At 41.1% G+C, this 22,638-nt stretch overlaps 1 protein-coding gene across 7 annotated transcripts in view; it reads right to left on the reverse strand.

Annotated features, from left to right (window-relative positions):
• The window catches only part of PIGN (phosphatidylinositol glycan anchor biosynthesis class N), a 102,804-nt gene that overhangs the window by 46,624 nt on the left and 33,542 nt on the right, over nucleotides 1-22,638 (reverse strand). For 6 of the 7 annotated variants that reach the window (XR_016036695.1, XM_055417479.2, XM_088833421.1 and 3 more), the window contains 6 exons: nucleotides 11,757-11,835; nucleotides 9,794-9,976; nucleotides 5,096-5,235; nucleotides 2,396-2,495; nucleotides 2,200-2,292; nucleotides 516-607 (listed from right to left, as the gene is read on the reverse strand). Coding sequence is in view for 6 of the 7 variants with exons in the window: in XM_055417479.2 (XP_055273454.2) it covers nucleotides 516-607; nucleotides 2,200-2,292; nucleotides 2,396-2,495; nucleotides 5,096-5,235; nucleotides 9,794-9,976; nucleotides 11,757-11,835 (687 nt within the window). In the remaining variant the exon portion in view is untranslated. The remainder of the gene's footprint in view (nucleotides 1-515; nucleotides 608-2,199; nucleotides 2,293-2,395; nucleotides 2,496-5,095; nucleotides 5,236-9,793; nucleotides 9,977-11,756; nucleotides 11,836-22,638) is intronic. The other variant, XM_055417478.2, reaches the window with a different exon arrangement.

Here is a 22,638-nt window from a genome sequence, read left to right on the forward strand (position 1 = left end):
CATGTCCACAGTACACGTGATTAAACATGAGAAAGCTGTCAAGATACACAGAGATTCCCCCTCCCCAGTGGAGATCTTTATGTTCAAAGTAGAAGAGAATTTCATCTTTCTAAGACATTAAAAATGTGGACTTGCTCAAAGGCAAAGACAGAGATTTTATCAGTCATCAATAGCTTTTTAGACCTGTTAATTCCAGCAACTGAACATGTTTTTCATGTGAAATCATATACTGATTCCCCCAATATACAAGAGCTTCTAGACATTTTTTAAATTGTTGGCAATTTAAGTTACCACTGGCACAATTTCATTTTTTATGAAGGCCCAGAAGCATCTTCAGGGAGTTTCAATGCCTCTCAGAGCCAGGCCAAAATGATGACTCATGGTTTAATATTAATATTTTAACTTCCAGGTTGTTCACATAATTTTAAACTCATGGCCAAGATGTGGTTCATATAGTGTTGATTAAGAAAAACAACTGTATTCAAAAGAAAGTAAGTTTAAAATAGTGTCCATACACTAGAAAGATATCTGGCTTTCGTCCTACAACAGGCATAAGTGGGAACACGGCCAGGAGCAAACAGAAGAAAATCCAACTCAGCGAGATGCTCTAAAATACAGAAAAAAGTTATCTTTAGACATTATGGTACAAACAACTGTCTTCATTGTTTCACAGGCTACATGGCTATGAAACCAAAAGGAAAATTCAAAGCCTTACACATTTGTTTACTCTAAAAGTAATGTAGCTACTGTCTGTGAAGGATCTGTTAAGTTGGAGGCACTCTATTAAGTATGATTTAGGTATTATCTCCTTTAATTCTCACAATAACCTCAAGAAGTGGGCTATATTATTCACAGTATTTCAGATTAGGATACTGAGCTCAGAGACGTCAAAGTGTGCAGAACCAGACCTATGAAAGAGCCGGGGTTTAAACCTGGATTTAAACTCTTTCAAAGCAAGCACTCCATGCAATTCTTCGTGCACACTCAGCCGTGTCTGACTCTTTGGGACCCCACACCATAGCCTGCAGGGCTCCTCTGTCCATGGGATTATCCCAACAAAGAATACTGGAGTGGGTTGCCCTTTCTTCCTCCAGGGGATCTTCCCGACCCAGGGATCAAACTCACATCTGCTGTGGCCCCTGCACTGGCAGGCAGATTCGCTACCACTGAGCCCACTGGGAAGCCTCATTCAGTTTAGAGTCTACCATACGCTGATGACATCATCAAGAAAGCTGGCCTACTATTAAATGATTGTGCCCAGGAGGGATAGAAGTAAAAACATTTTTGCAGTTAGATTAAGACAAAAAAATGATCAATAATTCCACTAACTGGAGCATCTTGTGGGCTCTCACAGAACAGAAAGAAGAAATGTCTGTCTTCCCACTACCTCCACCAAAAAGCAGCATCAAAGTGGAAACATGAGAACATTTTTCTGTAGCATATTGTAATTACCTATACAGTTATAGGCGGAAAATCAGGAGTAATTACAATAATGATTCAGGAAAAAAAAAATTGTAAAATATGAAGTATAGGATGATTCCTTTATTCCTCTTTAAGAAAGAATGCATAGGAAAAAAATCCGGAAGGGTTAACAATGTGCAATGTCTGGGTGACGGGATTGTGGGTGGTTTTTTTCCCTAAATCTTTGCTTATTTGTGTCTTCTAATTTGTCTTCAGGGATACACGTAATGCATAAAAAATAAGCTCTGCAAAACATACACAAAACAAACAACAACAAAAAACAAAAATCAGGAGTAATTCTATTTTAAAATCATCTATCATGAACAAATACTTCTCCAGAGAAACCATGATGGGGCCCTGGACCAGAGGAGGTGACCCCTCGGATTTGAGCCCCAGAACGTGGCCCCTCCTGCCAGAGCTCTGCTCTGGGCAGCTCCTCGGTGGCATTTAGACATTTGAGGCTAAAGGAACCTAGGAAGCCCTTCAGAGAAGGATGTATCAGCTGCACTTCTCGAGTATTTCAATCACCAGAAGATGAGTTCACTTTGATATGAAAATCTACACGAATCACTGACACCTTTAAGTTAACCTCAGTCCTCCTGTCAAAAGGATCAGGATCTTTACATAAGGACACATTCTATGCTTCTCTTAAAAAATGAACAATTCCCAGAGTTAAAACACATATCCAAAAAAAGTTGCTACGAATCTGCCCAGCATTGAAGTGAGTAGTTCTTATACCTTTGCTCGAGTCCACAGCGGAGTGATAAATGGCCAAGCGGCGAATGCAACGAGTCCGGCTGTGAGCATATAGCGGTAGAAAAAACTGAGCACCTGAGAACGTAATTCAAAGAAGACAGGTGAAAGGAGGTCACTGCAAGGAGATCTACACGTGTATGAAAGAGGCCTGCAAGCATGTAAGTGGTAGATTACTTACTAATACTTCAACTCCCAGGATAAAGAGTAAGAGGTTTCCAAGCAAGCGTCGTGGAGGGTAGGTCGACAGTAAGGTGACAAAGCCTTGAATAACTGGGATTCTGTGTAACAGGATTATTTATAGAAAGGTTATTTATAAACTATATTGAGTATAAAAAATTAGTTCTCATATAGCAAAACATTAAAATCTTGTGCACAGAAATCAGGAAATTTTCGATTCACAGATCTTTCAAAAACTAGGATAATTTCTGACAGATTTGTTTCAATGCCTTAACTCACCTACATCTTTTTTGAAACCTGTAAGTGTATTAGGAAAAATGTAACTTCTGAATTAAGTTGATAATGATCACAATAATTTGCTTTGTTTTTTATAAACATTAATGACAATAAATGAGTCTTACTTGATCTGAGTTTAAACATTTTGTTGTTTAGTCGCTAAGTTGTGTCCAACTTTCTGTGACCCCATGGACTGTAGCCTGCCAAGCTCCCCTGTCCATGTGATTTCCCAGGCAAGAATACTGGAGTGGGTTGCCATTTCCTTCTCTAGAGTTTAAACATGGGCACATGCAATTACAGATACAATATCAGAAATAAAATAAATGAACCCAAATGAATAAAAACTGAGAAAATTTTTAAAATTCACTAAAATTAATTTTATATTGAAATCTCAACTGTCTTCAACTTAATCTAGGTAGAGAAAATCTTAATTGCACTTGTTCATTGGGCAAAATAATCTTTTCCAAACTCAATTTAAGATGTCACTGCTGCTGCTGCTAAGTCACGTCAGTCGTGTCCAACTCTGTGCAACCCCATAGACGGCAGTCCACCAGGCTCCTCCGTCCCTGTGATTCTTCAAGGCAAGAACACTGGAGTGGGTTGCTATTTCCTTCTCCAATGCATCAAAGTGAAAAGTGAAAGTGAAGCTGCTCAGTCGTGTCCGACTCTTAGCGACCCCATGGACTGTAGCCTACCAGGCTCCTCCATCCATGGGATTTTCCAGGCAAGAGTACTGGAGTGGGTTGCCATTTCTTTCTCCGAAGGTGTCACTACTGTACACTAATTAAATGTGACTTCACAACCATTTAAAATGTATTACATACCTGAGTATGTTTTACATTTTATCACTAGGGAAATTTTTTAGCATTTGTGGTGCATTATTAAGCAGGCAATTATAAAATGTCAGTATGATTTGGTTTATAACCTTTTTCTAATTAAAAACAATGGTTACACATTGTCATCAAAACAATTAGAGTACCATGTAGGGAAGAAAAGCTAACACCAGTCAAAAGGAGAATGTTTCTTTTGTTCTCAGCAGTGATGATTCAATAAAATCACTTAGTTTTTTTCTAGAAGAAAAGTGAAATTTTATGTTTTATTTTCTTTATCTAATCTATCAAAAAGATAAATACAGAACACAACATATTTTCAAAATCAGTGTCCCTTAAAATTTAAATATACATGTGCTCTTCATAAATAGAACATTTAATAATTTAGGAGGGAATTTTAGATAAAACTTCTCATTCTAAAAAGTTTTCAACCAGAAAAAATGACATTAGAAAAAAATTCTGATTTAAATGTGTATCCAGCAGCTGTATTCCTTTCAAATGGAAAAGTAGCAATCTGTTCTTTTGTCAGTGTCTTTCTACCATGTATTTGAAAAAGTTAATACTTAAAATAATATTTTTATTTTTGATATGAAGAAGAGGTGATCAAAGATGGAGTTAACAGAAATTAGAAACATACATTGTATTGTTTCGAAGATGCTTGCCAACCCTGACAATACCCTTATTCTGAACTGTCAGTCCCTGGTCTGCTTCTGGGGTCTGGTTTGCTCAAAGGATGCCCAAGACTAAGCTTATATGCCAGACTACTGGTGCAGACGGAGAAATCAACACGGTCCACACCACGACCCTCCCTGCTTGTGAACACGAGCCAGCCCAGCGCTTCAGAGATTTTGTCTTAAAGAGCATGAGAGCTCGGCCTCGACGTTTCCTACGACGATGAGAGTCCATTTCAAGTCCAACCTGTGAGGAAGTACTTAAAGATGGAACCACAGCACACGGGAATAATCTCCCCTAATCCCTGCAAGAACACATTACTAGACTGAATTTAACTACAAACTTTCATGCATCTAGGTTTACATGATAGCTGGGAAAGGAGGGGCAAAAATGTAAGGAACAAAAGCACACAAATTGCCTCGTGAAAGATAAAGATACACTGGAAACTGGGATGATGAGATTTCAAAATGTAAGCCACTCCTGACATAAAACAATCCATGTTAATTATTTCGTGTTCACTCCAGATTTTTCTTCTAAAAGATATATGAAGAAAGGAGCTGAGGCCAAAGCTGCCTCAGGGCAAAAAAGATGAAGTCAAAAGGGAAAAGTAAAATAAAAAGCATATTTAGGGAATTCCCTGGTGGCCCAGTGGTTAGGACTCCATGCTTTCACTGCTGAGGGCCTGGGTTTGATCCCTGGTTGGGAAACGAAGACCCTGCAAGCTGTGAGGGGAGGCCAAAAAAAAAAAAAGAGGATGTTTATATGCACCATTTATGCTGTTATACATGAAATCAGAGGGCTGGGAGATTTGACAGTACTGTAAGTCTCTTTCACGACTTACGCTACAGAAATCTACTCACGCTACTTAATGCCTTTTAAATAGTCAGTGAAGTGAAAACCAGACCACAAGACACAATACTCACTCTTGTAGAACCGCATACCATATTGGCAATGGCAACAAACAATATATGTAGTAAGTCCAGGGACAGGCTTGAATCAGCAGGAAAAATGTGACAAAAACGCCAGTAGCTACAAAAGTACATGGCAGGAGACGGCTTGGGTTCTGAAAGTCAAACAAAACATTGAAAACACTCCAAACTCATGCTCATTGATAGATTCTTAAAAGACATTTTATGAAGTAAAGGAAACATATTACTTTCTTTCAGTGATTCCACAACTAGATGACTGATCTAAGAACTGCGTTTTACAGGAAACCTGTCACCGGAGAATAGCGGGTAGCCTGGGACTGCGGCAGCTAGGCAGTTCTCCACTTAAGGGGACGATGTTCCTACAGTTTGCTTGCAAATAACTTATCTGGAACTCTGAGCATATTTCTCCTCAGTAACAATTTTATAGATGCTGACTGAGTTAGTTCACTGCCTAGCACACAAAAGCCTACAGTAAATGGTGGGACTTCATCTCCATCGGGAACAACGCCTCTATCCGTTCCAGCTTCAACTTGACAAGTGGCGCACGCCACTCTCCCCACTTAACCACAGGAGGATCGCATCTTGGCTCCCGCCCACCCACCAAGCAGGAAGGGAGCCGCTCAGTGACGGCCGCGTGGACGGGGCAGGCGGGCGGGTGCTCTGGGCCCAGCGTGATGAGGCACGCGGCGTCGGGGGCAGAAAGGCCAGCGACAAGGACAAGAACGCGCTGACGGGAAGCTGTGACGCCAAGAACAGCGTGGCAGGAAGGAACAGGACTGCAGGGCCAGGCGCTGCTCTCCTGCCTCTGCTGTTTGTTTGCTCTGTTTCCCCTTGCCTTGTTGCCTGAGCTGAATAAGGGGAGAATTACGAATCACCTTCTGGAGCAGGTGAGGTTAGGGAGGAAAAGCAAGCGTTTTTCCCCCTTTTCTAATTCCTCCCTTCTGCTCTAAAATGTCACCAAAAAGGGAACAAGGAAGCAAGGATAAACTAGGGCAGGGGCGTAAAAAGGAAGCTGAAGCACAGCACTGTGATTAAGAGTTTGGAGCTACACAGATCAGAATTCAAATCCTGCTCCTGTCAACGGCTCACTGTATGACCATGAGCAGGAAAAAAAAAAAAATTTAAGATTCTGAGACTTTATTTCATCCCATCTACAAAATGGAATCCGTTATTTATTTATCAAGGCTGCTGCTGCTGCTAAGTCACTTCAGTCGTGTACAACGCTGTGTGACCCCATAGACGGAAGCCCACCAGGCTCCCCCGTCCCTGGGATTCTCCAGGCAAGAACACTGGAGTGGGTTGCCATTTCCTTCTCCAATGTGTGAAAGTGAAAAGTGAAAGTGAAGTCACTCAGTCGTGTCCGACCCTTAGCGACCCCACGGACTGCAGCCCACCAGGCTCCTCCATCCATGGGGTTTTCTAGGCCAGAGTACTGGAATGGCTTGCCATTGCCTTCTCCGTCATGCGTAAATGAGGGTATGAAAAGAGCTTACCAAAATGCCCCGAATACTCCTTCTGCTTAAGAAACACCGGCTCCTATGATCGCAGTCACTGGAGAAACCCACCCCGTGACCGGCCCTGGAAACGGAGACACAGGCCAGACAGGACGGAGGACCCCGAGCAAGGGGGCAGGGAGATAAGGGGCAGAACTCAGAGACGGACAGGGAGGGCCTCTAACGTGGAAGGTGCCCGGGCAGGCAGGCACTGTAGGGACTGGGGCTGGACTCACATCCCTCTGAGAAGAGCAAAATCATAAGAAAATAAACAAGTACGTAAAAAGACCCTCGAGGGCTCTTCCAGGGTCAGCACAGTATCGCATAATTGTCCAAGCCTTTGACACATAAAGCAGCAGACATCACAGATAAACATCTACTTGTAGGAGACCAAATCAAAAAGAGGTCAGTTCAGTAAAGTAAGAATGGAAAGAATTTTAAAAACAGGAATGGGAGACATTTTCTCCCTCATCACAATTAACTCCCTGCCTTCCCAGGTCCCAAAAAACACCTGAGGACGACGAACCATGCTGTGTGCATTGAGGTTACTCCTCCATCCAGCAGTTCTTAAGTCACACCGTCTCTGCCACACTCTGCACGAGGTGCTGACCAAGAAGGAATTTAATCCAGACAGACAGAGGTGGAACCACGGGGCTTGGTTTAAGGGGTTAACCTTTTGAGATTTCCCCAAGTAATGAGAGAACAGGAAAGCATGCAGATAAATAAGGGTATTTATTTCTAAAGCAAAAGATGTCTGAACTAGCAAGCAGAGAACAGATGGAAGTTAAATGCAGAGTTCAACTCTGAGGAGCTGTGGCAAATTACCTTTAAAGAGAATGTTCGCTGCAGACCTGTCTGTAACGGTGATATTAGAAACAACCTGTATAATCTGAGGGACACTGTCAGGCAGAAGTGACGTAAGCTCTGGTGGTGCTGTTCAGTCGCTCAGTCGTGTCCAACTCTGTCCGACCCCGTGGACTGTAGCACACCAGGTTCCCTGTCCTTCACCATCTCCCGGCGTTGGCTCAAACTCGTGTCAAACTCCCGAGTTGGCTCAAACTGAGTTGGCAATGCCATCGACCATCTCATCCTCTGCCACCCACTTCTCCTCTGGCTCTCAACTTTTCCCAGCATCGTTGGAGTCAGACCAAAATTTAATTTCAGGGGTTCTGTTCTATTCGCTGTCAGTTTGGCTAAACCATTTGACTCACTTTCACTCTCTCACGGGCTGAACCACTTAGCTTGTCTCACGTCTGCTCCCACGTCTGGACAGGAGGCAGTGTTTGCTGCGAGCTCCTTCCTCCCTCCCTCCCAGCTGTCGACTGGCCCCCTTCTTGGTGACGTGCGGTCCTTCCAGGGAGCGGGGTACCACGTGCTGCTGAAGCCTCCATGCTCCCCAACCGCAGGCACCAGGCTGTGCAGCTGCAGCCCCCTCACCCCCATCTGCTCTCCAGGCCCTCCTTTTGTCAATGCTACCGATTCCTGGCAACGTATTCTTCCACCCAAACTACTTAGACACTGTCACTTCACTAGATTATAAACTCTCACTGAAGAAGAATCAATGTTTTCGCAAACAGAACCAAAGGGTTCAAAATACTTTTAATGAACTCAACTGTAGTGGTCAGTTTGGGGCAATTTTTTCAACACTGTTTATTTTATATTGGAGAATAGACAATTAACAATGCTGTGATAGTTTCAAGTGGACAGCAAAGCCATGTGGCATTACTACTCAGCACTCAAACCTCGCTTCCTCCCCATCCTAGCTGAACGGCCTTGTGCACGTTACTTAAACAACTCGTCTCTTTTGTACAGCCTAAACTTCGAGCACTGTTACAAGCTTAAAGTGGCAAAATAAATGTCAAATAGCCAGCTGAATGCCTCGATATACCCTTCACTAAAACATCTTTGTTTCTGTCTCTTTTCCTGTCATGTAAGAAATTATTTTTATTCTAGCCCATTTCACATACATTCAAATAATGAAAATTACTTGGGTTAAATTATTTAAGATGCATTAAAGCACTATAAAAATGGAATAAACACTACTGTTCTTCCTTCCATTATAGAAAAATAAAATATAAAGTTGAAAAAAGTTACTGTTGGAAATGTGTGCAGACTATTATTATCAATAATACACCATCCGGATATATTACTTTTTAGAGGATTTGGACAAGGTAATAATCATTAGAGAATGGAGTAAAGAAAAAGGAAGTGGCATATTATCCCTGGTAAATGACAGTAATACATTTTAAAAGAGTAAAGTATTTTAATATAGTAAAATATATATGTACTATTATATTTTCTCAGTTGTATAAAGTATTACTAAAGAACAGGGTTTTTCTGTTTTGTGTTGAAAGTACAATAAATGAGGGACTGATTCTTAAAATGAGGATATAGAGGAAGTTCTGGAAATTCATGTTTAAGAATTTTAGAAAGATGAAAAAAGGAAGGACGGTTCCAAAAAAAATGCATATTGCTTTAAAAGGAACATTTTGAATAAGTGCTTTTATTTCTTTCCAGCTCCTAAACTTAATATCAGATGAAGTTAAATATATTGCTCTGAAACTGTTTTCTGATTACCTATACTGAAGAAAGATATGGAATGCTTATAACATGCTGCTGCTGCTAAGTCATTTCAGTCGTGTCCGACTCTGTGCGACCCCATAGACAGCAGCCCACCAGGCTCCTCCGTCCCTAGGATTCTCCAGGCAAGCACACTGGAGTGGGTAACTGTTTCTTCTCCAGTGCATGAAAGTGAAAAGTGAAAGTGAAGCCACTCAGTCTTATTCCACTCTTAGCAACCCCATGGACTGCAGCCCACCAGGCTCCTCCGTCCATGGGATTTTCCAGGCAAGAGTACTGGAATGGGGTGCCATTGCCTTCTCTGACTATAACATGCTAAATAAATATAAAAATAAACAGTAAGTCCACACAGTTCATGCCATAGGTGAATGTAAACTACACAGCTATCCTTATAGCTCTCTTCTGTTACAGGACTATTATTATTGATACGCTCTTCTTCCCACTAAAGAAATAGAGATTTCTGAGAAAAAAAGACCCACCGCGGCAAAAGCGGATGAGAGAGCTGGCTTAGTACAACGTGTGCACCATGTGAACGCACTACAGTTGGTTAGATTCCGTTTCTTTCCTCAGTGCTTTGGTCTGGCAGCATGGTCTGAATCTTCAGTTTTTCTGAACATACCTTGACCTCAGTACTAACGCCTCTCATAAGGTTGCGGTGAGACTTGATGATCAACAGAGACACGTAAGAGGTCCATCCCACAAAACCAAGGACAACATTGAAAGCCAAGAAGAACCTGTCGTAAGTGTGGTAGTAGGACAGGCCTCTCAGGGCGAGGTTAATCAGCTGCCGACAAAGGGAGACCTAGGGAGAACGGGAACACAACGGTCACGCGGAAAGAAGAAAACCCAAGTGTCAGAGGGAGGAAAATTATTACAATTAGTGTAAAAACAGATTCTGGTTGTTCAAGGATCTTCTTGCAAGGGATGAATAAGAAAAAATCCTGAATAAAATAAATTTTAAATCTTGATAACAAAGGATATTTTAAGTGCAAACTATCGATGAGATGTGTAGTGACTTTAAGTGGTTCACTTTGTGGAAATTATCTTCAGAGGATACACGAAAGAAATGGCTCTTTAACTCACAGACTTAGAGGGAGAACTTATGGTTGCTGTGGGAGGAGGGAAGGGACAATCAGGGAGTCTAGGATGGCCACGGACACACTGCTGTATTTAAAATGGACAACCAACAAGGGCCTACGATACAGCACAGGGAACTCTGCCCAGTGTTATGTGGCAGCCTGGATGGGAGGGGAGTTTGGGAGAGAACGGGTACACGTACACGCATGGCTGAGTCCCCTCGCTGTTCACCAGAAACTATCACAACAGTGCTCACTGGCTACACCCAATACAAAATAAAATCATTTTTTTAAAAAATGGCTCTATAGAGCCATTGCCCTATCTATAGAGCCATGGCTCTATTACAGCCATGCCCCTAATAGTAGGCCCATATTAACTTTTTTTTACTTTCTTATTATTAGATTACCCAAATCAGTTATAAAGTGAAAGTGAAAGTCGCTCAGTCGTGTCTGACTCTTTGCGACCCCATGGACTATACAGTCCATGGAATTCTCCAGGCCAGAATACTGGAGTGGGTAGCCTTTCCCTTCACTACAGGATCTTCCCAATCCAATCAGTTATAAAACATTATTAAAACAGCTTAATATTTTAGAGGAGAGTAGCCTGCCATTGCGGAGAAGGCAATGGCAAGACACTCCAGTACTCTTGCCTAGAAAATCCCATGGATGGAGGAGCCTGGTAGGCTGCAGTCCGTGGGGTCACTAAGGGTCGGCCATGACTGAGCGACTTCACTTTTACTTTTCACTTTCACACACTGGAGAAGGAAATGGCAACCCACTCCAGTGTTCTTGCCTGGAGAATCCCAGGGACAGGGGAGCCTGGTGGGCTGCCGTCTATGGGGTCACACTGAGTCGGACACGACTGAAGTGATTTAGCAGCAGCAGCAGCAGCAGCCTGCCATTGTAAAACTATAATGAAAATAAGCATTAGAAATGCCATTGTACTACTTAGGCAATTTTAGAAATGAAAATTGAATTCTTTTTTACTTTAAACTTACATGACCATTTAACAAAGAGGAAAATTTATGAAAGACAATGGGGTAGGAACTGGGAAAAGTCAAAGCTTCAGAATAAACTATTAAATTTATAATAGTGTGAAGCTAATTCTAAATGTACAAATATGTCACGTTCTAAAATATCATGCATAAGCAAGTTGACATAAGCTTGGGATGTACTTTCTCTTTACTGAAAACAGCAATTGTTCATTAACAATATTAACCTAAAAAAGTTCACCTGTAACATTATCTGGTGATGAACAGGGAGGCCTGGCGTGCTGTATTCATGGGGTCGCAAAGAGTCGGACACGACTGAGCGACTAAACTGAACTGAACATTATCTGAAATTAGAGAAGTCTATCCATGGGGCCAAAGCAGCTGCTTCGGAAATTCAGCCCTTCCATCCAGGGTCAGGACAGCTCCCTGGCTGGCTCACTCTGCTCTCACCATACCTGCCCCTCTCCGTACCTGAATGATCAGCTATTTATACACACAAGGCCTGCATACTTACTGCTTCATCATACTTTTTCTGTTTTATATAGTATCTTGCTTTTCTTAAAATGTTGGCCTGTTTAGTATCAGATAGTGACCTATAAAAGAAAAAAAAAAGGCTTAGGTTTAAAATGTTTTCTCATTTTAATTATATTTTTGCTTTTTTTTTTGCTTAACTGAAAATAAAAGAATAGAATATTGAAAATTGAGAAAGAGGGAAAGAAACAAACTCTGAGCCAAACTGTATCTTTGTTGGTTATCTGAACCCTCCCAAGAAATATTTTATAGTTAAATTTGGTTTTCTTGACTCAAAGTTGCAACTACCAAACTCCACTTAAAACAGTCACACAATACGTCACTGGAAGAAATGGAATGCTCTGGCTAACAAGGAAAAGTATGATCAGATCCACAGAATCAGTGAAAGAGCAAACGAGAGATGTGCATTACCACACTCAGCCCTCTCACGCTCGTGGCAGACGCAACAGACGGGGTGGGTTCATTGCCACACCTTGTGTCCCTGGGGTGTCGCTGTGGCTCAGCTGGGGAAGAACCCGCCTGCAGTGCAGGAGACCCCAGCTTGATTCCTGGGTCAGGAAGACCTGCTGAAGAAGGGATGGGCTACCCACTCCAGAATTCTTGGGCTTCCCTTGTGGCTCAGCTGGTAAAGAATCTGCCTGAAATGCGGGAGGCCTGGGTTCAGTTGTCCCTGAACCACACAGGGCCTGACAGCTTTCATTACCAAAGAGAGCCGGGCAGAGCTTAACCAGCAAGTAGTTAGTCAAAAATTTGAATCGATTTGCAACTGTGGTACTGTACCATATACTTTCCCTATCTTTCATTTCTCTTTCTACCACTTCCCTACCCTTGTTTTACCACAGTAAAAACCTTAAAGTCACAGGAACAATACTCCTAATACTGCAGAAGTAATTTTTAAATAAGTATAGTTAAACACAAAATTGAACACAAACTGCTTAACTAGAATCTACATTCCTAAAGTGCATACCTTTACATTATAAAAGTGTAAAAATGTTATTGAAGAATATATTAGGTCAGATCATATGACACTGATGTTTCTGTATGTCAAAAACTACTAAAAAATTTTTGACAATTTCATATACCTCAATACATAATCACTAGTCTTGTTTCTACTTGGTTTCAGTAGCTTCTAAAGAGGTAAGATGGGAACTTGCAGGAAAGTCATCTATAAGCATTGTTATTAATTTGGGTGGGTCACAGACATCTTTCAAGATCTGAAACTCACTCCAGAGTTTTCAAAATAAACATAATTCAAATCTTACACAAGATTTCAAGAAAATTCAGGAACCACAGAAACTCATCTGTGAGCTCCTCTGAGTTCTGTAGAGACCCCTGACTAAGAAGCATCCGTGCCCACTTCGAGGAATCCCAGATCTTCCAACTCATGGGAACCCACACACTCTGTGAGGACTTCCCTGTAGCTCATATGGTAACGAATCTGCCTGCCATGCAGGAGACCCGGGTTCAATCCCTGGGTCGGGAAGATCCTCTGGAGAAGGGGATGGCAACCCACTCCAATAATCTTCCCTGGAGAATCCCATGGGCAGAGGGGCCTGGGGGCTACAGTCCGTGGCATAGCAAAGAGTCAGACATGACTGAGTGACCAACACTACTGCCAAACACTTTGTCAGACTGGAGGAAGATCCCCTGGACTCACTGGGATTTGGAGGAAAAAGGTCCAGGAAGCAGGAATTCATGAAGAAAAATAAGTTACTTCAAAATGTTGCCATGATCCAGTTCTCTGTCCTTCACACACCACACAGTTTGGAATATCTTAGAAATGGAATTACTGGGCCAAAGGGCACAGGCATTCATTGAAGGCTACATCTAAGATGAAGTTCCAAAGCTCTATAAAAACCTCCAGACCATCTCCCTTTTCCGTGCTCTAATCCACTTCACACCTTAAAAGCTTCTAATGTACTTGAACTTGAGATGGACGTCTTATTGTCTACTTCATCAGTTCTAAACTTCCTGGACGATGACAACCATCTCCTTCTATTCTATCTAATTTTCCATTACCCCAAATATAAACTCTCAGCTATAAAATGGTTAAGCTTTTCAGTTGTCACTGATCTCGCGTTCGCGTCTGAGTTATTATTCACAAAGATCCTCTTGTCTCTGGTTTCCAAAATCAAATCTGCATCATCCTTTATGATCCACTCCAAATCTCACCTCACACCGTTAGCACTTCAGTGTGGTCTAATCACCAATTCATTTCTCTCCAACTAAATTTTAACCTCCATGCGGGCCATTAATTATTTTCATTAATATCAATAATGCTTAGGAAAGTGCAAAGCACATCAATCAATAAATCTTAATTGATTAAAGTGCTATCAAAATATTGCAGACCTAAAAAAGGAAGAAAAACAGAAGAGTATACACTGCTATTCTGAAAGCACCTAACAATTTGCTAAAAAGAGGGAAAAAAAAACTTGTCCAGAAATTAATTCCTGGACATTAAAATGTTCATAAAAATGTTCTAAACAAACCTCACTGGAGCATTATGACATAAAAGACTCATTCCCCATGTAATTATTTTTTAGTTTTCTGTAAGTTGAGAAGGGTACAAAATAAATCTTAGTCTCACATATTTTAAATATAAAGAAACTTTATGAAAAATGGAAAGTCCAGAATTAAGGTACAATATTTTAACATCATGGAAAAAAAGACAAAACAAATCACAACAACAAGTTAAGTGGGAGGTTGGCAAGAAGTGGTCAAAGGAAGACCACGTATAAATTAAAGTGCAGAAGGGGCCTGAGCGCGTCAGTGCGGGTAAGTCCTGAAAATCAAACTGAACAGAAAGAGGAGACCTGTAAAAAAAAAAGAACAGAGTTTAAAAATGGGGATTCAATGGTATTACACCATTTTATTTCTTAAGAGAAAGATCATCAAAGAAATATGGTAAAATGTTGCCATTTCAAAATCCTGGGTTGTAGGTACAGAGATTTTTATTATGGTCTTTATTCTTCTCAGTGTGAACTGAAGTTGAAAATATGTTAGCAAAAGGGATATACACACAGACATACATGTGTACTCAAGGTATTCTTACACAGATAGATGAGAAGCCGCAGCTCTGCCTACAGGAACGAAGAGGAAAGGATGGAACACAGGCATGGGAGCTTTTCACTATCCTCTGCGTGGTTTTTATGGTGAAGATGCATTACTTTTTCATTCATATTTGACTAGCCAGATTTTTTTAATAAAATAGTTAAAACATTAAAATTTAACCACGGTTTGATGGGAAAACTTGGGCATGCCGATGCTCCCACCAGGAACAATCAGAAGGCCTGACAAACCATAAGAGGGTGGGGCTAATGGAGAGAGCAGCATGGAAACGTATCTACTACCGTGTGGAAGTTAGATAGCCAGTGGGAATTTGCTGTCTGACACACGGAGCTCAAAGCCGGGGCTCTGTGACAGCCTAGAGGGGTGGGATAGGGTGGGATGCGGGAGGAAGGTTCCAGAGGAAGGGGACATACATGCAGCTATGGCCGACTCATGTTGATGCGTGGCAGAAACCAACACAGTATTGTAACTATCCTCCGGTTACATTCTTTAAATAAAAACTTTAAAAATAAATAAATTTAAAGGTACTGGAGAGCTAGCAGACCATCAAGAATTGAAGAGTTCGGAGCCTAGGGAGAAGAAAACCACACAGACGTAATCCAACATTCTACAGACTGTAACCTTTTGAACATCCTACACCAGGAAACACACTGCGAACCTGGGCGGACAGCTGCTGCTGAGACAGAGATTGCAACAAGCCTCGGCAACGTTATCAGACCGCAGAGATAAAAACGCAAATGTGCGGCAGCCCATGCAGCCAGGACTCGCAGACCCAGAAGAGAATAAAACAAATAAAGAATAAAGAGAATAAAATAAATTAAAAGACAAGAGAATAAAAATATACAACGTTCACTCTGCAGTTTAAAAAAAGACATGAAAGGAAAGCTATGTGGAATTACTTCACCTACTTTAATACAGATTCTGAAGTGAAGTCTGAAGATGAATGAGAGTTTTATAAGAATTTATATGTGGAAAACTCAGACAAAAAAACAGAGGCCAAGTCCTGGAAAGAGGGGAGATGAACTTCAACATCAAGTTTTAAAAGAATCCATTATCAACATGTTCAGTTCAGTCGCTCAGTCGTGTCCGACTCTCCACGACCCCATGAATCACAGCACGCCAGGCCTCCCTGTCCATCACCAACTCCCGGAATTCACTCAAACTCATGTCCATCGAGTTGGCGATGCCATCCAGCCATCTCATCCTCTGTCGTCCCCATCTCCTCCCGCCCCCAGTCCCTCCCAGCAGCAACATGGTAAGCTTAGCTAAAAAGCAAAAGAGAATATAAATATTAGTTGTGCACATTTCTTTGCTGTGCTCACTATTATTCCATTCTTCTCGCGTAGTTATTTGAATGCTGCAGAAGAAACTAAATCACGTTTCAGGATTAACAAGAATTTCATCATCAATTTTTCAGGGTAAACTAGTATTTGGAGAGTGAAATCACTTTAAAAGGCTACGCTTTGAAGTATTATATCTTATTTACTCACATTTTTATTACAAAGACATTCCACTTGCTTTAGAGATTTACCTGATGACACTTAGACCGTCCTTTCTAGAATATCTACTTAAAGGGCATTATCAAGAACACAAAGACAGGAAAAGCAGGATAAAAGCTATTTCTGGAGCGACCAGCGCTCCTTCAGGGCGGCCAGCGCTCCTTCAGGGCGGCCAGTGCTCCTTCAGACTGGCCAGGGATGCAGAGGCTGATGTTATCTTTCATGTCACAGTAAAGCAAACATTTTCCTATGTAGGTATATGATGTGTAAAAGTTATTTTTTTAATGATTATTTTGGGTTTAAAAATAGAAAATTACACTTACAATAAATAATTAGTAAGTCAGACAGATGAAGTGGTAGAAAGATGCACATTAAAACCCATATTTAAATCTGCTCTAAGGTAGAAATGAGAAGTTTTTTTTAAAGCTAAAGCAAATGAAGTACTACTAAATATTAGAGGAACAATGTAAACAGAAGTGACTGAAGCCTTAATATTGAAACACCACGAACAACTACCCCTTATAATCCTTATAATTTTTTTCAACTAAACTGAGGCACTTCTGAGAGCAGTATGAACACGAATAAAGGAAACAGCAATTAAAGCGAAGGAAGCCCCGAAGGGGCAGTTCTCGAACACGTACTGCTGGCCGCAGCTCGCTGAGCTTTCAGGAAGAACAGGGTCCTCCCGGCCCAGCAAGAGCGCGCTGCCGAGGAGGAGCCCCGCAGCCCTCCCCAGCCCTCCCTTCCTTGAAGGCACGGCCTCTCCTCCGCTCTAAGGTGCGCCTACGGTTCATCACTGTCTGCTTGTCCCAAATCGCAACTCTCTGCTATTCCAAGATAAACTCCTTTTGCTGGTTTAAAAAAAAAAAAATTGGTCTAAGGGAGGACCTTTAATCTGTATCAGACTGAAATAAATGTAAAAAAAAAAAGTATCTTTTATCATTTTAGTGGAAAAATACATTGAAGTATTTTGTTAACATTTATTTCAGCTCCCTGAATTTACATGGTGATTTTTAAGTAAAATATGTAACAAAATGTTTTGGCTTCACATGGCAAGATATTAATATACTATCCCAGGTGGATAACCCACCTGCCAATGCAGGAGACTTAAAGAGACCTGGGTTCAGTTTCTGGGTTGGAAAGAACCCCCAGGAGGAGGGCATGGTAACCCCCTCCAGCATACTTGCCTGGAGAATCCCATGGACAGAGGAGGCTGGTGGCCACAGTCCACGGGGTCGCAAAGAGACGGAAGCGACAAACGCACACAGCACAATACGGTGTCTCCTTCCTATCTTCATTTTTTCTAAATTATCTCTTAAGAGACCTTTCTTATTTCATGTAATTTTTTAAAATGTTTTTTTAAATTTTACCTTGGCCTCTATAGTACACAATTTTCAAATAGGGTATGTTTTTCCTCCCTTTTAAGTCACCTTCGCAGGCAGCCAAACTACTTTTTCTAGTCATGCAGCCCCACCTGCTGGTCACTTCTAGGCATAGCCTCAGGGTCCATTAGGCCCAATTTGACTTTTAAGGGGTTTTTTTTGAGCAGTTCTATTTCTCATGAGCATTTCATGATTTTTATTCTTCCTTGGAAGTCTTTAAAATATCAAAAAATAAAATTTACTTACTTTTAAATAACAGAATAAAATGCTGCTTAGTCGCTTCAGTCATGTCCAGCTCTGTGCGACCCTATGGACTGCAGCCCTCCAGGCTCCTGTCCATGGATGGGATTCTCCAGATAAGAAGACTAGAGCAGGTTGTTATGCCCTCCTCCAGGGGGTCTTCCCAGCCCAGGGATCTAACCCAGGTTTCTTGCAGGAAGAGTCTTTACCACTGAGCCACCAGAGAACGTATGGATCCACTGGACCCTTTAACAAGTTAAAGATGTAAGATTCTAGCCATCTTGTTTTTCTATACCTTGATGATACATTTACTATTTCATCACCCTATGAACTATGACATTATTTACCAATTACTCATGCTAAAAAAAGACTATATAAGACAGCAGAAGAATGGTAAAGAGACATTAATAAACCAAAATCTAGTGATGCTGGTGAAATTGATCACCTAAGCAAAATCTCAAGACTGAATTTTCAGTTCTCAATACCTCAGAGATAAATTTTCTCACACGCACCAATGAATGAACAATATATTTATAAGAAGAAAAAAGAAATACAGTACTTATTCAAGAAGGAAGGACTTCATTCAACAATTACTTGTAACAAGAACCTGAGTGAGTGAGTGACAGTCTCTCAGTCTGTCTGACTCTCTGCAACCCCCTGGACTGTGGCCCGTCAGGCTTCTCCGTCCGTGGGATTCTCCAGGCAAGAATACTGGAGTGGGTTGCTATTTCCTTCTCCATGGGATCTTCGCGAACAAGGAACTGAACCTGGGTCTCCCACATTGCAGGCAGTTTCTTTACCACCTGAGTCACTAGGGAAACTCTGTTGTACAAAAAGAATGTGTAACCACAGTATACTTTCATCCTTTATAATGTTTACGTGCCAATAATTATATTGTAGTTTCAAAGCGGACAATGTTGACATTAGGTGAATATATAAAGGTGACTGAAAAAGATGTGTAGAAATGAAAAAAACTCATTGGAATAGAGAAAATTAAAGAACCCATTGTACTCAAATGATAAATGATAACTCTTTTTCCTGGTATACTGAGCATCTGTATAGGAAAAACAGGATACTACTCTTTAGGAATAAAATATCTAGGAATAAAATAATGAGAAATGTATATTGGGTGAACAATGATAAAATTTTACTTAGGGATATAACAGAAGATATAAATAAATAATGTTCAATACTGTAAAAAATGTCAATTCTCTCCAACTGCTTCCTAAATATATTAAAATAACTAAAGATTTTATATATAACTCAACATGATGATTCTAAAATTTATATGAAAGAATAAATTTCTTTTTTATCTATGCCCATAGATTGCATGATTTTATGATTCATGCCAATGATTAAAATATCTATCTTTTAAATTATTTTAATATTAAAATTTTTTATTTATTTTTTGCTGCATTGCACAGCCTGTACACTTTTAGTTCCCCAACCAGGGATGGAACCTGGGCCCACATCAGTGAAAGCACCAAGTCCCAACCACTGTACCACCAGGGAGTTTTCTATTTTTTATTTCTTTTTAAATTATATTTTATAAAAGCTATATATATTAATATATATTTGGACTTCCCAGGTGACATTAGTGGTAAAGAAGCCAACAGTCAATGCAGAAGACATAAGAGACACGGGTTCAATCCCTGGGTTGGGAAGAAACTTTGGAGAAGGAAATTATGACCCACTCCAGTATTCTTGCCTGGAGAATCCTATAGACAGAGGAGCCTGGCAGGCTACAGTCCATAGAGTAGGAAAGAGTAGATCAGGACTAAAGAAAATTCTGAAAGAGATGGAAACACCAGACTACCTGACCCGCTTCCTGAGAAATCTGGATGCAGGTCAAGAAGCAACAGTTAGAACTGGACATGGAACATCAGACTGGTTACAAATCCGGAAAGGAGTACGTCAAGGCTACATATGGGTCATGCTGCTTATTTAACTTATATGCAGAGTACATCATGAGAAATGCCAGGCTGGATGAAGGACAAGCTGGAATCAAGACTGCCAGGAGAAATATCAATAACCTCAGACATGCAGATGACACCACCCTTATGGCAGAAAGTGAAGAAGAACTAAAGAGCCTCTTCATGAAAGTGAAAGAAGAGAGTGAAAAAGTTGGCTTGAAGCTCAACATTCAGAAAACTAAGACCATGGCATCTGGTCCCATCACTTCATGGGAAATAGATGGGGAAGCAGTGGCATGACTTTATTTTTTGGGGCTCCAAAATCACTGCAGATGGTGACTGCAGCCATGAAATTAAATTACGCTTGCTCCTTGGAAGAAAAGCTATGACAAAGCTAGACAGCATATTAAAAAGCAGAGACATCACTTTGCCAACAAACATCCATATAGTCAAAGCTATGGTTTTTCCAGTAGTCGACTATGTATGGATGTGAGAGTTGGACTATAAAGAAAACTGAGCACCAAAGAATTGATGCTTTTGAACTGTGATGTTGGAGAAGAGTCTTGAGAGTCCCTTGGACTGCAAGGAGATCCAACCAGTCCATCCTAAAGGAGATCAGTCCTGAATATTCATGGGAAGGACTGATGCTGAAGCTGAAACTGCAATACTTTGGCCACCTGATGGAAAGAACTGACTCATTTGAAAAAACCCTGATGCTGGGAAAGATTGAGGGCAGGAAGAAAAGGGGACAACAGAGGATGATATGGTTGGATGGCATCACCGACTCAATGGACATGAGTTTGAGCAAACTCCGGGAACTGGTGATGGATAGGGAGGCCTGGCGTGCTGCAGTCCATGGAGTTGCAGAGTTGGACACAACTGAGAGACTGAACTGAACTGAAAGTGCCTTACATACACACACATATATACACAGATATAATTTTTAATAATAATAAACAGTACAGAGGGGCATAATGACAACCAATAAATCTCTGCCCCACCATTCTCAACTCTCAACTCCCCAATACAGAAATGAACCCCTCCCTGTGTCTGCTCTGACCAAGTCGTCTCCCTCAATTGTTCCAAATCACGTCACGTCTTTGGTTGCTGCATACTGCAAGCGTGCTTTCTTGTACAGTTTGAAATGTTTCCTTTTCCTAAAGTTTCCACTTAAAGAGGGATGAAGAAATGATGCCTTCCAGTGTTTCCTCCAGCTCCTTATCAATCCATATATTACTGAAAATTTATTTCACTTCATTTGAGGTCTACTTGCTCTTCTAATTTGGAGGACTGTCCTCCCCTTTGGCTCCTTCCTGTACAATTTACCGGTCCATGAGGTTTTAGACACATTTCCCATTTTTAAACAATGCACCCTGTACTCCTCCTTTTGTAAAGTTTGAGCCACTTTTTGTTTTATGGATAAAACAGCTTCTCAGATACTTCTGAGGATTTCAAGATTTTAATATTTTTAGTCCTTTGCTATTCCTTCAACTATCTATTTCCTCATAAGTTAATTTTTAATTTTATCTTGGGCTTTTTTGGTCATGCTGCAGGCTTTCGATAAATGGTGCTCTTCAGCCAGACAAGTTTGCAGGCAGGATGGGTGAGCCAATGGATGAGAATCAGCCCTTCTGTCGGGCCCCCAGCTGACACAAAGCTAGCAGCAGCTCCCAGACAGGTGCTGAGCTTCAGAGCAGGGCAAGGTCACGGTCCACTCCCCGGCCAAGTGAAAGAAGGCAGGCAACATGCACTTGAACCTCCTGCAGAAGAGCATCTCCCTGATAAGTCTTTCTAAAGCTGCTGGTCTAAGGTAACTGTTATTTTCAACGTCCTGCGTATTTTCTTCATACCAAGAATTGATAAAATATTTATTCATTTATTTATTTTGTTATGGTCTAACTATACTACTATGTTATTAACAGATGCATATGATATCTATATGATATACTATAGGTCACATTCTAACTGGAGGATTAGAATTTTAACTCTGATAAAGACTTGGCTTATAGTCTTTATAAGCATATGTGATAACCTTACAACTAGGGACACTCTTCAAATGATAATTCTACCTTGACATATATAATTAATATAATATTTCACTAACATTATTATAGATATCATTATACAATTAATTTTGACTTGCAAAACCCTAATTTCGCTTTGTTTCTGCTCTCCTATCACACACACAGAAGCAAGCTGCCATACTGAACCATAGTTACGTGATTCAGAAGGTGAGAGCATCCAGTTCATGAATATTACACCTGTGCTAGGTTGCTGTCGCTGTTCAGTCACTAAGTTGTGTCCGACTCTTCACAACCCCATGAACTACATACGCCAGGCTTCTCTGTCCTTCACTGTCTCCCTTAGTCTGTTCAAATTTATGTTCACCGAGTCAGTGATGCCATCCAACCATCTCATTTGTATCGTCCCCTTCCCCTCCTGACCTGATCTTTCTAAGCATCAGGGTCTTTTCCAACGAGTCTGCTCTTCGCATCATGTGGCCAAAGTACTGGAGTTTCAGTTTTAGCATCAGTCCTTCCAATGAATACTCAGGGTTGATTTCCTTTAGGATTGACCACTAGTGCTATATGGAGAAGGAAATGGCAACCGACTCCAGTATTTTTGCCTGAAGAATCCCACGGACAGAAGAGCCTGGCAGGTTAAAGTCCATGGGTTGTAGAGCCAGAGACGACTGAAGCGACTTAGCACACACTAGTGCTATGTAAGCTGGGCTTCCCAGGTGGTGCTCGTGGAAAAGAACC

Source organism: Moschus berezovskii, chromosome 28 (genome assembly GCF_049115385.1).
Source record: "Moschus berezovskii isolate FMDL1 chromosome 28, NW_MosBer_1.0, whole genome shotgun sequence".
In the NCBI taxonomy this organism is placed as follows: domain Eukaryota; kingdom Metazoa; phylum Chordata; class Mammalia; order Artiodactyla; family Moschidae; genus Moschus; species Moschus berezovskii.